This window comes from Asparagus officinalis, chromosome 7 (assembly GCF_001876935.1).
Source record: "Asparagus officinalis chromosome 7, Aspof.V1, whole genome shotgun sequence".
Taxonomy (NCBI): Eukaryota; Viridiplantae; Streptophyta; class Magnoliopsida; order Asparagales; family Asparagaceae; genus Asparagus; species Asparagus officinalis.
The window spans coordinates 26,806,285-26,821,359 of record NC_033800.1 but is presented as its reverse complement, the minus strand read 5'-3'; the positions used below and the strand labels follow the sequence as shown (position 1 = coordinate 26,821,359).

General features: G+C 35.9%; 2 protein-coding genes across 2 annotated transcripts; both read right to left on the bottom strand.

The window, feature by feature from the left end:
* On the bottom strand, positions 541-3,253 carry LOC109849304 (60S ribosomal protein L22-2-like). Its single transcript, XM_020419114.1, has 2 exons — positions 2,960-3,253; positions 541-906 (listed from the first exon to the last, which is right to left on the bottom strand). Exons 1-2 carry the CDS (start codon positions 3,187-3,189, stop codon positions 762-764), a joined length of 375 nt encoding a protein of 124 aa, XP_020274703.1. The 5' UTR covers positions 3,190-3,253; the 3' UTR covers positions 541-761.
* LOC109848165 (uncharacterized protein C57A7.06) lies at positions 4,151-14,810 on the bottom strand. Its single transcript, XM_020417535.1, has 11 exons — positions 14,353-14,810; positions 14,152-14,281; positions 12,270-12,715; positions 10,562-10,783; positions 10,047-10,382; positions 8,245-8,586; positions 8,054-8,134; positions 7,893-7,976; positions 7,449-7,820; positions 5,257-5,388; positions 4,151-4,606 (listed from the first exon to the last, which is right to left on the bottom strand). Exons 1-11 carry the CDS (start codon positions 14,707-14,709, stop codon positions 4,457-4,459), a joined length of 2,652 nt encoding a protein of 883 aa, XP_020273124.1. The 5' UTR covers positions 14,710-14,810; the 3' UTR covers positions 4,151-4,456.

Sequence of the window (15,075 nt, the reverse complement as noted above, 5' to 3'; positions counted from 1 at the left end):
ATGGGTTATTTTCTTGCTTTGAACCAAACAAACAAACAAAAAAAAACAAGAAAATTAATATTTTTTAACTTCTCAAAACTTTTTCTATATTTTTTTTAAAAAATACAAGAAAATCATATTTTGAATGAAAAACATTTCCTATAATTTGTAAAAATTAAACCAAACACCCCCGCTGAAATCTGAACTCGAATCGTATTGTACTTTTAAGAAAATTCGTAGTAGGTGAAATGTAAACATACCATTTATTAAGATCACTTTATGAATTTGTAGCTGGTGAAATGTAAACTGAATTGTTTTAATACAATACGTTAAGTGATCCTTTTAGCTGTCACAAGTCAGATATAGACCGACGCTTGCCAATATTTCATTTGCTTTGAGACTTCAACAACGTTTACTAATTGTTTTCAAGATTGTAACCAAGTACCTATAACCATAAGAATGCAGCAAGATCCAAACTACATATAACTGATGCAGATTTACCATAAATTTTGGTTTAAAGATGCTACGAATTTAATTTAATACCACCAGAAACAAAAGGGGGAAAAACCAAATTTTAGAGCATAATATTATCCGAGAAACACGTAGGGACATGCTCCAGGGTTTGGAATAATAATATAACCTTGAATTCAAAATTCTCACCATAACTACTCATGCCAAGATAAAACGGAGATCTACTTACCAGTTCTTTAAAACCAAATCACAAAGTACTAAGACCTCAGAACAAACTACAATGACAAACAGAAACAAGAAAAGGAAAGCACTCAGTCTTCCTCCTCGCCCTCATTCTCTGCAATGTTGAAGTACCGAAGCTCGTAGACACTGCGATCCTTGTTTGATGCAATGACACGCAACCAATCCCGCACATTATGTTTCTTCAGGTATTTCTTTGTAAGATACTTCAAATACCTGAGAAAAATACAACCAAGGGATGAACAAATTATTAGTAAAGTATTCAATAATTAAGAAAGCTATAAGAAATATGATCAGAATGGTGAATTATCTGTGATTTTTGTTTTCTGTCCACATGATTAATTAATATCACTAGAAACGCAATGTCAACCTTCACGAAAAGGAAGGTAAGAAAAAAAGGCTATTCAAATAGAATGGCAGGACAAATAAAAAAAAGATTTACAATAGAAGTACCTAATACAGCAGAGTAATGTGTAGTTAGTGATAAAGCCATAACAAATAAATGCTAAAAACAACACACTTCTCGTATTTCAAAGTAACATGTACAAAAAACAAGGGTCAGAAAATAATACTTCTTTAGTATCTTCTGCGGATACACAAGGCAAATAATTGCATGAACTCAGAGAGATTTTCCATGACAACCATACAAAGTTTGTGGATTGATGCTTGCTAAGTACAAAACATAACAGGTCAAAAAACTTGAAGAACTATTCCAAATACATAATAGCACAATGGATGCATGCAATACTGCACAAATTCTCATCATCAACCAGAGTGTAAATACAATAGGTGGAAGGGCACTTAAATTTTTACAGGTTCAAATTACTATGACCACAAAAGTTACGATGATACATCAATGAATCCCATGTTATTTGGATACAAGTCAAAGAAACAATTACATAGCTATGATCAGATAGAAATATATATTCACGAATTAGCAACCGAGAGACAAAAATAATATGATCCCAAACAAGGTCATCAAGAGAAGCTTCAGAGATTTTGATCCAAAGTAACATAAAATTACTTCTTAGGTTGCAACTGTACCAATACTACAAAGAGCACCGCTTAGAACAAATCACAATAATATAAACATAGAAAAACATTTAAAGAAAGAGTAGCTGCTAAAGCAATATAAATAGTAAGAGAAAAATGCAAAGATTCCACCTGTACAAGTAAAGTAACCTCATTCAGATATCGTTATTCATCTACAATACTATTCACTTACAGCGCACCTAGAATAATACTTGTCATTGCAATTATTAAAGGTGTTATGAATGTCACGGAAATAAAATTTACTGAAAAAATATTTTGACTTGTCATTTTCAGAAGAGTTCGCTAACATGGTAATATAGTGAAGAAATGTAGCATGTGAGAAGAGATTGGCCAAAAAAATCAAACCGTAGCTGCACAAATTGCATGCAATATGACAAAAACAATGAAACAAGTATCTTAAAAGATTAAAAGAGCAACAGATACTAAATATATCTCTTTGTAATACCAACTATAACTCTTTCCAACAGAACTTGCAAAGAGAAAACGGGCACTAATTAAGAGGATAAGGGCATGAAGGGAAATTACAGTAACAAGCCAACAAATATAAAACCAAAACAGCTGAATACCCCTTCAATGTAACTAATAATTCTATAATTAACTAGGAACACCAATATTGCAATAGTCAAGACGTTCGCACACTATCCTGAGCAACTAGTGGGAAAACCGCTGCAAGAGAAATTATTTTTCATTTCTTATGCTCCCCTTACTTTTCCTGAATTCCAAGCGCATGTAATGTTTTCAAAGGGACCAAGTTTAACATAATAAGATGGATAATCAAATTAATAACAATGAATGACCAAATTTTAACATAACGATAAATAAAACCAATTCAAATATTGAAGATAATCACTGATCCGTCTTTACAATAAAGCTCACCTAGCACCTTGCCATTGGCTTTCTTTTTTTAATGGCATCTTACGTCAAATATGGTAATCCTACACAGAATGCCACTGTATCATTATACTACAACCCCAAATTCCTTGCTCACTAATTATCCCAAGAACCGTATTGACTCAAATAGATTTATACAGATAAACAAATTAACATAATTAATTCCTACGAACTTCAAATCCAAACTAACAGAATATGTTCCAGTATTCTAATATCACAGCATTACGATTCCATAACAAGCAAGCACAGTCAACCCAAATCATTATCCGTCAAAGAGATTCAAATCTCAAACGCATTTCAAAAAGTCCAAGATCCGAGCTTTTACCTCTTGGAGAAGGGGCCCTCCGAGGTGACGGTGATCTTGCTCTTGTCTCGAGCAATGGTTACGGCGTCGCCGAAAGCTCCGGCCTTGCCGCCGGCGACCTTGATGCGCTCCTGCAGGAACTTCTCCAGCGAGGCGATGTCCATGATCTTATCCTCGACCGGCTTCGCGCAGTCGATCACGAAGCTCGACCCCTTCTTCTTCCCGCCCTTTGCCGCCGCCGCTCGACTCATTTTTGGTGTTTTCTCTCTCCCTCTCTCGATCCGCAGCGAATTAGGGTTAGGGTTTTGGAACGAGGAGGGATTTGCTAGTATTTATGTCTGCGATGGGGTGATGATCGGCTGCTTGCTTTAAGATCCTACGGTTCGGAATGAAATGGGCTCTAGCCGCATGAAAGCCCACCAATGTGTATATAGGCAATGGGCTTAACAAGTCCGCCTGAACCGGAACAGAGTTAATAGTTTCGTTAGTTTCTTTCACCTTCGTCCTATTTTCCGCAGCATTTATATACTTCCAAGCCTTTTAAAATTAGCAGTTAGATACGAAAAATTTTACCCAAACATTTTCTTTCATATAGTACTTAAAATCAATTCGCATGTGAGTGTCAAAGAGAATATTTAGGTGAAAGTCTTCACTTCTGACAACAGAGAAGGCAATTTTAAACGAGCAATATAAACGGGTTTCGAATATGTAAATGCAGGTGAAACTATAACGTATGCAAGTGTTGTTTGGCCTAATTTCTTCTCAAGGAACTTTCATTAAAGCTTGTTGGATCACAAAAAGGACAAATATTCATAAAAAATAATTTGAAATGTTCACAATAGTAGATACAGACTTACTACTAAACTAGAATGGCATGCAGATATTTAATGGTTTTACTCAAATTAAGAAATTCTAAATGAAAGATGAACTTATAATTCTAGGGTTAATTGCTTATAGGCCCTACCTATTCTTGTAGATAGACCTCCTGGGTTCTCAACTAGTTAGTTTTTCTATTTAACTTAGTTATGTGTAATGATCATTATGCAAGTTTATAGTAAGTAATTAGTTTGCGAAGCTCATACGCCCCTGTTTATAGTACAGGAGCTTTATCAACAATTAACCATGAATTCTATTTAGTATTGCAGAACCATACTTCTATCAGTCAAGCCGACCAGAAGCCTGAAGCGAGGAAAACATAGTAACAGACTTGAATTAAATGAACGCAAAATTTCCTTCTCATTAACAAAAACAAATAGATACACAGCGTGAATGCTTCGTCAAATGATCAGGTATCTTACCATGCAAAAAAGATTAATAAATTACACAAACTCATACATTGTAAAGCAGCTGAACTATGCTATGATTAAACATCAAAATGACCCAGCGCGGAAACTAAAAGCAACAAAAAGCAGCGCTACCATTCTACAATCTCACATCATGGAATTTTGTGTTGATTCATTAGCTGCAAAATATGAGAGCAGCAAAAGTTGATCAAAAATATAATTTCTTTCTCCAGATTCAGGCCTTCTTGTTAGATTTCCCTCCGGCAACCTTAGCTTTCTTTGCTTTTGGCTTTTGATTACCGTGATTGGGTTCCTCGGATTTACCATAAGGTTCCACCTCCTCATACTTAATCGGCTTGATGATTGTCCCAGCTTTTTTGACCACCTGTTCAACAATAAGATAAGAGCTAAATACACCGATATTTAATTGCGAACGTTGATGATATCTAACTATGAATATCAATGATTCAACAAACAGAAGTTTTACAGAAATACTAAGTAATCATACTTCAAGAAGTTACCCTAGCAACCAAAACAACTTCTACTAAAACGAAAATAACCACTCTTTTTAATACTTATAAAAATACTCCGTGTTCTATTAAAAATATACATAACCACTCAAGTTAACAGTTATAGAATTACTCCATTTAATCTTAGAAGTTCCAGTAGAGATTAGGGTAAGTAGGGAGGGAGGGTGAGAATTTAATGTTTGCTCATTACAGGTGTCAAAATGGAGGTCAAAGATTACACTACTTGTAACTAGATTTTCCTTATATATTTTTTAAGCGCTACATAAGGATTCATAACTCTAGGAATCCTGCCAGTATGCTATCTATATCAGTTATATCTTCCATGTGTTTCCTTGGATAATCAGGGATGTAAGCTCTTCAACTATTCCCAATTTCAGATACGTAGTACTGCTACTCTTTTCTTCTTTTTTCCATTTTGTCCAAGTTAAAACTTCTCAAACAATTTGGCTTGGCCAAGCTGCAAAAAAAATTTAAAAAAAAATTAAAAATGCACTATAATACTCACTGCTGGACGATTAAGCGCATTGACTGATATTGCAGGGTTATACTCTGGTCCAAGTGGCATCCTAATGCTCTGCTCGTATACTTCTTTCGATCTATATGGGAAGGGTAGGGTATTTGCATGAAGTTTCTCGGCCTGCAAAAAATTGAATTGTCACATAATATATACACAAACTGATGACACCAACAAAAGAATATTTGAAGTACAACAATATAATTTACTTCGACGTAATTTTCATGAACACAGTCTGCTGACGTTATGAATTGGATAATAACAATTGGAGAAAATACTAGATGCATACTGACAGCAGTGCAGCAATAAGAAAACTGAAAGCTTGGGCATGCCATACTAGTATACTACACTAATGAAAACTGATGTACGATAACGGCGCCCAACAGTGTGCAAATCAGAACCTAAACTCCATGCAATATAAACAAATTAAAAGATCGGGGTGCAAATGGAACACATGGAGTGGACATAGGCATTACTATTGGGTTTTTCCCCCCTTCTCTTCTTGAGGGCACGAATATGAAGATAGATATCTGTCCAGCCAAGGTAACCATCATGCATGTTTAATAAAAATGTTAAAAATCGAATCAGATTCCTAATGGAACCACATACCTACCAGCTTGTAATACGAAGACTCAAAAGTCCATGTGCCGATATTAAAATTGTGAAGAGAAATGAGGATTATTAACATGCCCCCCACAGATAGAGCACCCTTTCCATGGGCAGAAACTTAAAACCACAGCGGAAACTTTTACCCCTAAACCTGCTTTAAATTCATGATGGTGGAATCTGAACCTAGGTTGCTCCGGTACCATAGTAAAGTCCCAGTCAGCGCACCAAAACTCTAAAGTTGTAATGAGAATTGAGGGTTATAATTTCATACTCTAACAAGGAAGATGGATTCAAACTTCAATGTTAGTTTGCACGTCATAAGAAAGGTTCTTGATTTTTTCATTAAGGAATATTAAGTATTTCATGAATGTATACATAGTCAGACATGTTATTGAATGTATAAGTAGTCAGACATGTTGTTTTATGTTATGTTTGAAGATTTGAAACATTTTCTTGGATACATGGATATGCTCAGATTTATGGATTTAACATATTGGTGTTCGCATTGTATCTATTAACCATAGTTTACAAGATCAGATACGAAACAGATTTGGATCAAATTATTCCTTACCGTTACATAAACTATTATAAAGAACTAAAAGATGTCTAAAAATTAGGAAGTGCCATCACCTGAACCTGCTATGCATGCCCTAAAGAAGAGGGTGAAGTATGGTGGCATGAAATAAGGCTGAATAGAGGTTCATAAATGATTTTAATTATGTAGGGATTGGTTACAAAATGTACAAAATGTAATTTTGTAAATTACAGTTGGTTAGGAATTTAATTACAGCACTATGAAGGAAATGGTTATAAAATGTAATTTTGTAAATTACAGTTGATTAGAATTTTAATTATGGCACTTAGTTATGTAGGAATTGGTTATAAAATGTAATTTTGTAAATTACAGTTGGTTACGATTTTAATTACTGCAGCTGCTGACTAGGTTCATTTGACCTACCCACGTTTCCAAGGCAAAACGAACTACTCCAATAACTTAATAAAAGTGCATAAATGGGGATTTTAAGAACAAGAATAAACATATATATCAGTAAAAGAGTTTTGACTAAATACTAGTACAAGTTTGTACATGCTTAAAACAAGAAAACTGATGGAGGAGTACGAAACCACATAGTCGCATACTGCTTTATGTGAACATCTTTGGCAATAAACAGAATCCATGAAAATAATATAGAAACAGAAAAGATAAGAATATCAAGTGAAGATTAGGAAGTATAAGGTGAATCAATCATCTCAAAGGATGTATAGTTGGGTGTAATGAGGACAATATGGAGAATCAACAAAGGCAGTGCCAAACCATCAATACATGGACTATTTTTTGAGCGTCTGTATTTTTTTTCTTGAAACAGTAAAACAGAAAAGGAAAACACCTACAATATAAAGAAGACATGAGTTGAAGGTTCTAAAAAGGGCTTGGTATGACACCGGATGTTCCTCTTGACGGGATGATTCCTCAAGAAGAATTTATAAGTTGGGATAAGGTTGAATTGTTGTGCTCATAATCGTAGAAATTCATCCACAAAATAAAAGTGTAAGAGTAGAACTTATCCACTGACCTTTTTATCAATCTTCTCTGATATAATGACATGCTTAAGATTAGAATCCTTCCTCTTTTTGAGAGCATCTTCCCTCTTCCTTTTAGCCTTTTCATGTTCTTCTAGCATCCAAGATGGAGGTCCTCTCTTTTGTTGGACATTAGTCCATTGACCCCATCCAGGGAGCAAAACTGGTTTCTCAGGTTCAGGATTTTCCTCATTAAGTGCCCCCAGTTTGTCCTTTTCGAATTCCGCTTCCACGTCATCACCAGCAAATGCACTGTGTATAAGATCAGCTTGAGATGGAAGTTCATAATCAACTTTCGCTCCAACAGAATGAATTCCATCCACCATCTCTTCATCTGAATCAGAATCGCTATTTTGATCCATTGCCTACAAATAAAATAAGTAATAGATCAGGCAAAGAGGTAAAATACTAACCTAGTGGCATGCTAGCAACTGTACCTTGATATCCTGACTAGGCGGAGCTGAACCTGCAACTCCTTCAGATCTTCTGTTTCTTGTCTCCAACTTGTTTTCACCTTTCATCTGTTTAGCAACATTAAGTGATGAATACATATTACAAATGAACAAATATCTGAAGAAATGTTGAAAAGATATACAACCTTCTTCCAGGAACCAGAAGCAAATATGGCAACATCATATGATGTTTTAGGACCAGGGTCTTTCATAATGTCCTCAAAGTTCTGCATAACACACCAGAGACATTAAATTGAGACATTAAAAAGGTTCCAACTGTAAGAACTGCAATAAATACATATTAGGAAGTAAAAAAACTGTGATTAAAATGACGGACCTTAAATACAGATTTCTGACCCATATCTGACTCCTCATCAAGAAGTGCTGAACCAATATGCACGTTGTTCACCTCACTTTTAATTTCATGTCTATCTTCATGTTCTTTGGACTCAAAATCATCTTCACTATCACTATTTCTCATATTCTCTGGCTCGATCCTTTTACTAGGTTGCTCTGGCTGGTTCTTAACTGCTCCAAATACCTTTCTACCACTTAGCTTCTTCGATTTAGAGCATTCCTTGTCATCATTTTCAAGATGCCCCAATGATGAATCATATTCTTGAAGAGCAAGCCGAGCTTCTTCCTTAGCTGCCTCATTTTGCTTTTTTAAACTACGCTCCTGTGCAACACAAAACAAAGACGCTTGAAAAATCAGGTGCATCCAGTCATTACTTTTAAGGTGGTGACAAGAAAATAGGAAACCTAGGAATCGACGGAATCAATCTGTACAGAAGACAAAGAACATATAGAATACAAGTAGAGATGTTGAAACAAACAAAAAGAAACATAGCATAAAGGCCAAAAACTGTGTGTGTGCGCGCGCGCTTGTGTAGTTGGCTAAGGCAGGAAGTGAAGCAATTGGAGAAAGATAGACAGGATAGGATGGCCTATTCTTCTCCAAGTTATAACATCAGGTATTATCCTCCCTAGTGCAGTCAATGAACCTCAGACCAGACAGCTCGTCATCTATGATTCACATGTATTGCTAATTTGAATTATGATTATATGGCATTTTAACAGTTTACCTACAAGAAAACGAATGAGAAGTAAGTCTTGAGTAGCTCAAGAGTCCAAAAAAGGTAACTTTCATTAGTAAATTAAACCCATCACCAGCTTTTGAACTGGCAGTGTCTGCTACAAAGATCAGAAGATGGAAAAGCAGGTAAAAGAAAAAAAAAATAGATAAAAGAAGTAAAAAAAGTACAACTCACTCCAACAGAAATTGATCTCATGTGATATACAGACTGATTGAAGGAAGAAAAATATCTCTTAAAGAAGTTTATTCTCATAACTATCCAGAGTCTATTGAAGAAGAGAAGAGAAACCCGTGCTTTGAGAAGGAAATTGAAAATAACAAAAAGAAGAAACAACACTAATGTTTTCCCCCACGCATAAATTTATGCTCATGAGTTTGCAAAAAGAAACTAGATACTTTGCCAGCTGTAATAGGAACCGCTTCAAAGATGGAATAAGTACTACAGGTTTCAAAAATAGAATAAGTACTACAGAGAGAAACATTTCCCTCCAGGAAAGATCAAGTGTTTCTTAACTTGTTCTGCAACTTCAGCAACAAGAGAATCTTTTCAAACCCCTTGAATCTTATATCTCTATCCACTTTGGTGGAAGCAGCAATAGGCACAAACAAAGAGAAGGATAAATCATTGAACGTCCACAGCTAATATGGTTTAGAATGAAAAGTTATAAAACTATCGCTAACTGCAAGAAAGTTCATATGTTAAATCATCAAAATCCTCTTAAATGTACAGACAGCAGAAAGATCATCAACATAACTTCGCAAACAAAAAAGCTGATTACATAAAATATGATCTGGAACCTTACAGTTAATACGAAGGATACAGATAAGTACTGAAATTCTATGATCAAATTATAAGAAGTCCGAAAGGTCTTCCAACCAAAGGAATAGTAGTCGAAAAGCGGAGAAGCGAGAATCATAAAAGCAGCCAACATAATTCATTTTTTATAGTAAATTAGTAAGTGAAGGTTTCAATCAAAGATTCTGAACTAAAAAAAAGTCCCTAACAAGGCTAAAAAAGCAATATATTAATATTCAAAGCTTACCATGAAAGGTAACGCAAGAAGTCCAGATTTTGGCTTCTCGTCTTCTTCCTCAAGAACCTTAATTGTCTTCTCCTTTGCTCTATTTATGATCTTTTTAGCTTTATCGTTCTCTTCACCAGGTGAAAGCTCAGCGTCATCGTCATCCACATCATCATCACTACTTTCATCACTGCTACTACTGTCTTTCATGGAATTCATTTTCCTAGTCAGAAGCACATGTTGCTGAAGTTGTTCGGTTATGGCAGCTCGGGTGCCTTCATCTTGTGCTTGCAATCCACGCTTGATTTTACGTTTTGCCCACTGTGAGGTGTTTTTGTGTTTCAGGGTCATGCGTTCCTGTACAACGTAGAAGCAGTTAATAAATCAGAAATAAAACTTGTGTAGTGTAAAACAGTGATAACTAGATGTGTTTGTGTTACAGGGTCATGCGTTCCTGTACAACGTAGAAGCAGTTAATAAATCAGAAATAAAACTTGTGTAGTAGAAAACAGTGATAACTAGATGATGACAATCACCTGTGCCCTTTTGAATTCTTGTTTGATAGCAAGTTCTTTGGCAGATTCAGGATCCATTTCCACTCCAGCGGCTGCTGCTTTCAGTTTTTCTTTTTTAAGAATACGATGATACGTCTTGGACTTAATCTTTTTAATATGTTTTGACTTCATTTCATGACGGAAAAGAAGACTGCGCATTTTTGCAAGTCGATTCTGACGTTCTCGAACATCCTCAGTAGAAAACTGCGGAAATATTAGCAAAAATTCTTAAAAGATAAAGCTTGCTTGTCAAGAAACCCTATTCGCTTTGATATCATACAAATATTTAATAGACAACTCCTAGGATAACTGTATACAGGCAGAAATTGGCAGTATATGTAAAAGTTTTAATTAAAAAGGGTAACTCTGCCCTCGGTGCTGAAATTGAGTGCCTCAAGAGGTGGGAAAATTAGGCCTTAACTCGCCCTTGACACCTGTATTAATATGAAACCTTAAACCTACAAATTAACAGGTTGGCCACAATTATATTAAGTCAACTAGAACAAAAGATAAACTGCATTTGTTGAAAGGAGGTAGAGTACATGGTGACACATAAGAAAAACAAAGGTGCAAACAAAATATTGAGGAAATTTAAGAGAAAAACATTGCAGATCATGTGTACTAAAGATTGGAAGCAAAAAAAGAAAACTAATTAAGGATCTGAGACTTTAGAGTAACCTAGCACAAAAACTAATTAAGGACCTGAAACTTTACATATTAAAAAAAAGGACCTAAATCTTTAGAGTAAGCTAGCACCTTGCGATATAAACAATAAACCTACCAGAATTCACCTTCAAGACAAACACACAAAACAAGGAAAATTGTGGTTACGTTTGCATTGCATACACATGCAATGAAGAAAAATACATAAAACGTGAATAAATAAGAAGGAAAACTAAAACAAACGAAATAATGTTATCATTTTCTTACTAAGATGCCAAACAGAAGGCAAAGCGCTAAATAGGTGACTCTTGGGTAATCAATTTCTTTGTGAAAACTGAATGCATGCTCATATTTCTAACAATTTAGTTTTTCATGACCGCACAAATATATTTATATGGACTGCCACTTTCATAAGAGAAAGGATCCACTCCAAAGAAACCCTTATGTTAAATCTGAAATTCAGCTCAGTGATGTATTCACCAAAGAACTTCAGTCAAAAAGATTCATTACATCATAACCATGCTGTGACTGTCGAACAATACAAGGGGGAGTGTTGGATTTGCAGAAACTCCATCCCTTTAAATGTCAAAAAGTTCTTTTAAATGCAGGGAGAAATTTGGAGGAAAAAAAGGTTCTTTTCTCTTTTCACTCAAAACAGAAATTAGAGGTTCCATCTATTTTTTTTCCTCCTATTCATTTTGCGTCGATCCATTGATTCAAAAGCCATGATGAAATTACAATAACATAATTTTTCTTGGAGACTTATGCATGAGGTTTTGCTTACAGAGGGAAACCGTACCCCTTTACATGGTAGGAATAAGGTCGTATCCAACATTAAGAACGAGGCCTGAAAGAAGATATTTTAGTACCTCGATTCACTGAATGTGAATTAGAAGGATGCTCGTATAAATTAAGAAAAAACAAAAAAAATGGATTATAGCACACATTTTTAGCATGAAAAGAAAATTGATCCAAATTTCTACAATTGATATAAGCAATTTCAGCAGACCGTCACCCAAATGCATACCTTGTTAAGCTCCAGAAGTTTAGCACCGTCTTTCAAGTGAGCTTCTGCAACATCTGGGTTCCGAACCAACGCAGCCATCTTCTTCTCAAACTCAGTCCTCGGTTCAAACTCAGAAGCAATTGCACCCACGGTAGGAACTCCCACATCAACGTCCTCCTGAAAATAAAGAGTAGGAGCCTCCCTGTTCCTCTTAACCAATGGCTCCCACTTAGTGATGTCCTTCTTCGAGTGCTCATAGGCCACTTTTCTCTCTAACTTCTCCCTCTCAACCTTTGGCAAAGGGGCCTGAACTGTCATCGGCTTACTCTCCAACTGATGCAATCTCTTTCTAAGCTTACCATATCCCGATTTCCCATGAAGAGGGTCCAAAAGATCATTAATTCTGAGTTTCCCATCACTAAAATCCCCTTGCAAATCCGACAAAACCACTTCTCTTTTCTCTTTTCCTGTCAAAAGCACCTCTTACTAATCACCCTCGTGAAAAGATCAAAATTTTAACATAATAAGCGAGACTAACTGAAACATTTCAAGGGTAAATTACAGAATTCCCTCCTAAGGTTTGTATGATTGACAAAACATTCCTCTAACCCTAAAATTTACACCTTATCTTCCCCCTCTTATAATTTAGAAAAAATCAACTTGGATATGATTATATGAATACACAATATCATAGCAAGTGACAGTATATACAGTGGAAGAGCCAGGGGCAGGGATGGCCATTGCCCCCTGACTTTTGGAAAATTGTCTAAGTATGTATAGTATATGGTAGATAAATTTATTTGTGGGCTAATTAAGTTAGGAATGCAAATGGAGATATGTACAAGTCTGAGCCCAAAACTTGTATGTTTCCTGCATGAGCTCTATCTGAACTCAAAAACAATCCAGTCCAATACAAGACCCAATCCCTGAAAAGTGAAATTGAACCTACAATCGAGACTGCGCGATTCTCATTTGCAAAATACGTTTCTGTTCTAATTCACCAAAACCCAATCCTCATCTTTTTAGTTCTCAAAAGCATCAAGAACCTGATCGTCAATGGCCCATCGCTCTCTTCTCAATTCATCTCAATTCCTCATCCAATCACCCATCAACAAGGTAAGTTTGAAAGTAGAAATCCTAATTTTGACTATATTTTTTCTTACCAGTTTAATTATCAGTTGATTGGAGCAAATATTGTAACATTGATATGATAATTGTGATCTAATTATTACTTATTAGCGATTTTGTTTTCTAAAATCCTAAGCTCATCTTGTAGGCAAATTGGCATTTGTCAACCTGATAATATCTCTATACTTAATCTCTTACATTCATATAGAATGTTAGATGCATTTTGAACCATTGAAGTACATCGATATCCAAGTGCATGTGGCCTACAATAATATTAGGCTTGGTGATAATGATTAGTTGTAGTAGAGACTTGCTGGATTAAGAATTTGAAGCTTTGACGCATAGCAAAAATGTTAGTAGTTTTTAATATTAGTTCTGTAAATCATTAATATTTTAAAAATAGTTCATCAAATCGTTGAAATTGCTATTAAGCTCCTCAATCTTATATATTACAACTGCTACTCTTGAAATAATAAATGTCATAGTTAAACTGTTCCCTTTATTTTTAAGGGTAAAACTCATAGCATATTGTCAATCTGTTAGGTCATCAAAAAGATTAGAATTTATAGCAGGATATTAATCCCAATCCCACCCCCCAAAAAAAAATATTGCCTTCCTCACGATATAAACTCACATATAGACATCCAAAATATAATGATTATTGCACTGAAATTAAAAAATGAGGAGGGGTCACATTTAAAAAATTTTGTCAATAATGCAACCTCGGTGGATTTTCCATAGTACGCAATTTTCAATAACTAGAGATAAATCTCACCGTCAAAAGCTTGGCTTGGCATCCCCGTGATCCCTTCAAGCATCCTCAAATGTTTATCTCCTTCTTCATCATCGTTATCCGATTGATCCGATGGTATATCCTCGTCATCATCTGAAGGCACATCCTCATCCTGCACAATTCATTAGATTCCCAACAAATTTTCAATATAAAAAGGGGAAAACTCAGGAAAAACATCCAAACCTTGAAGTCTTCGGGGAGCTCATACTCGTAATTCTCAACGGGATCGTATCGCCGATTCTTCTTCGTCTCCTCCTGCGCCATCTCCTCCTCATACTCGTAAAGATCGCCGGCGACCTTCGCCTCAGCTTCGTCATTTGATTCGGAATCGGAGGATCTAGGGTTAGGGTTCAGGCGGTCGAGCTCTTGGAGGAGGACCGAAGGCAAGCGAGGTCCTGACTTCCTCTGCTTCTTCTTGCTGAGTTTGGTGTCCTCTCTCTTGGGATTTTTCTTAGATTTCTTGTTAGCGGGAGATTTTGAGGGGAGATTGCTGGGGTTTCTGCTCTTCGTCATCTTCGATTTCGATTGTTTCTCTGTCATTTTTACAGAGATTTCTAGGGTTTAGACGGCGAAGAATGAAATAAAGATTTCTAGGGTTTAAGCCGCGAAGAGAGGAGGAGGACGAGGGTAGTTTTGAGAGCCAGCGGGCCAAACAAATACCAAGGTAAACCCGCGCTAACCGGCCCGGTTCAAACAAGACATAATTTTCACAAAACCCCTTGAACATTGGGTGCCCCTGAAAACTGTTTCCCATCACGAACCTGAGATTTGGGGTGTCTTAAGAATACCCTCAAACTTTCAAAATTTAACAGAACTCCCTGACTGTGCTCGTTTATCTATTAAGACTATTGAGGGGTCCACGAGAAAAGTTGGAACTTTTAATGGGGCTTTGAGAGATTCCCCACG

Bases quoted from the DNA above. Each gene is read 5' to 3' on its own strand.
- LOC109848165 (XM_020417535.1), bottom strand. From the start codon at position 14,709: ATGACAGAGAAACAATCGAAATCGAAGATGACGAAGAGCAGAAACCCC. The intron at 12,716-14,151 runs GTGAGATTTATC...TGCTTTTGACAG, and splicing joins GCCAAGCCAAGCTTTTGACG to GAAAAGAGAAAAGAGAAGTG. The intron at 4,607-5,256 runs GTGAGTATTATA...ATTGTTGAACAG, and splicing joins ATGCGCTTAATCGTCCAGCA to GTGGTCAAAAAAGCTGGGAC.
- LOC109849304 (XM_020419114.1), bottom strand. From the start codon at position 3,189: ATGAGTCGAGCGGCGGCGGCAAAGGGCGGGAAGAAGAAGGGGTCGAGC. The intron at 907-2,959 runs GTAAAAGCTCGG...TATTTTTCTCAG, and splicing joins GAGGGCCCCTTCTCCAAGAG to GTATTTGAAGTATCTTACAA.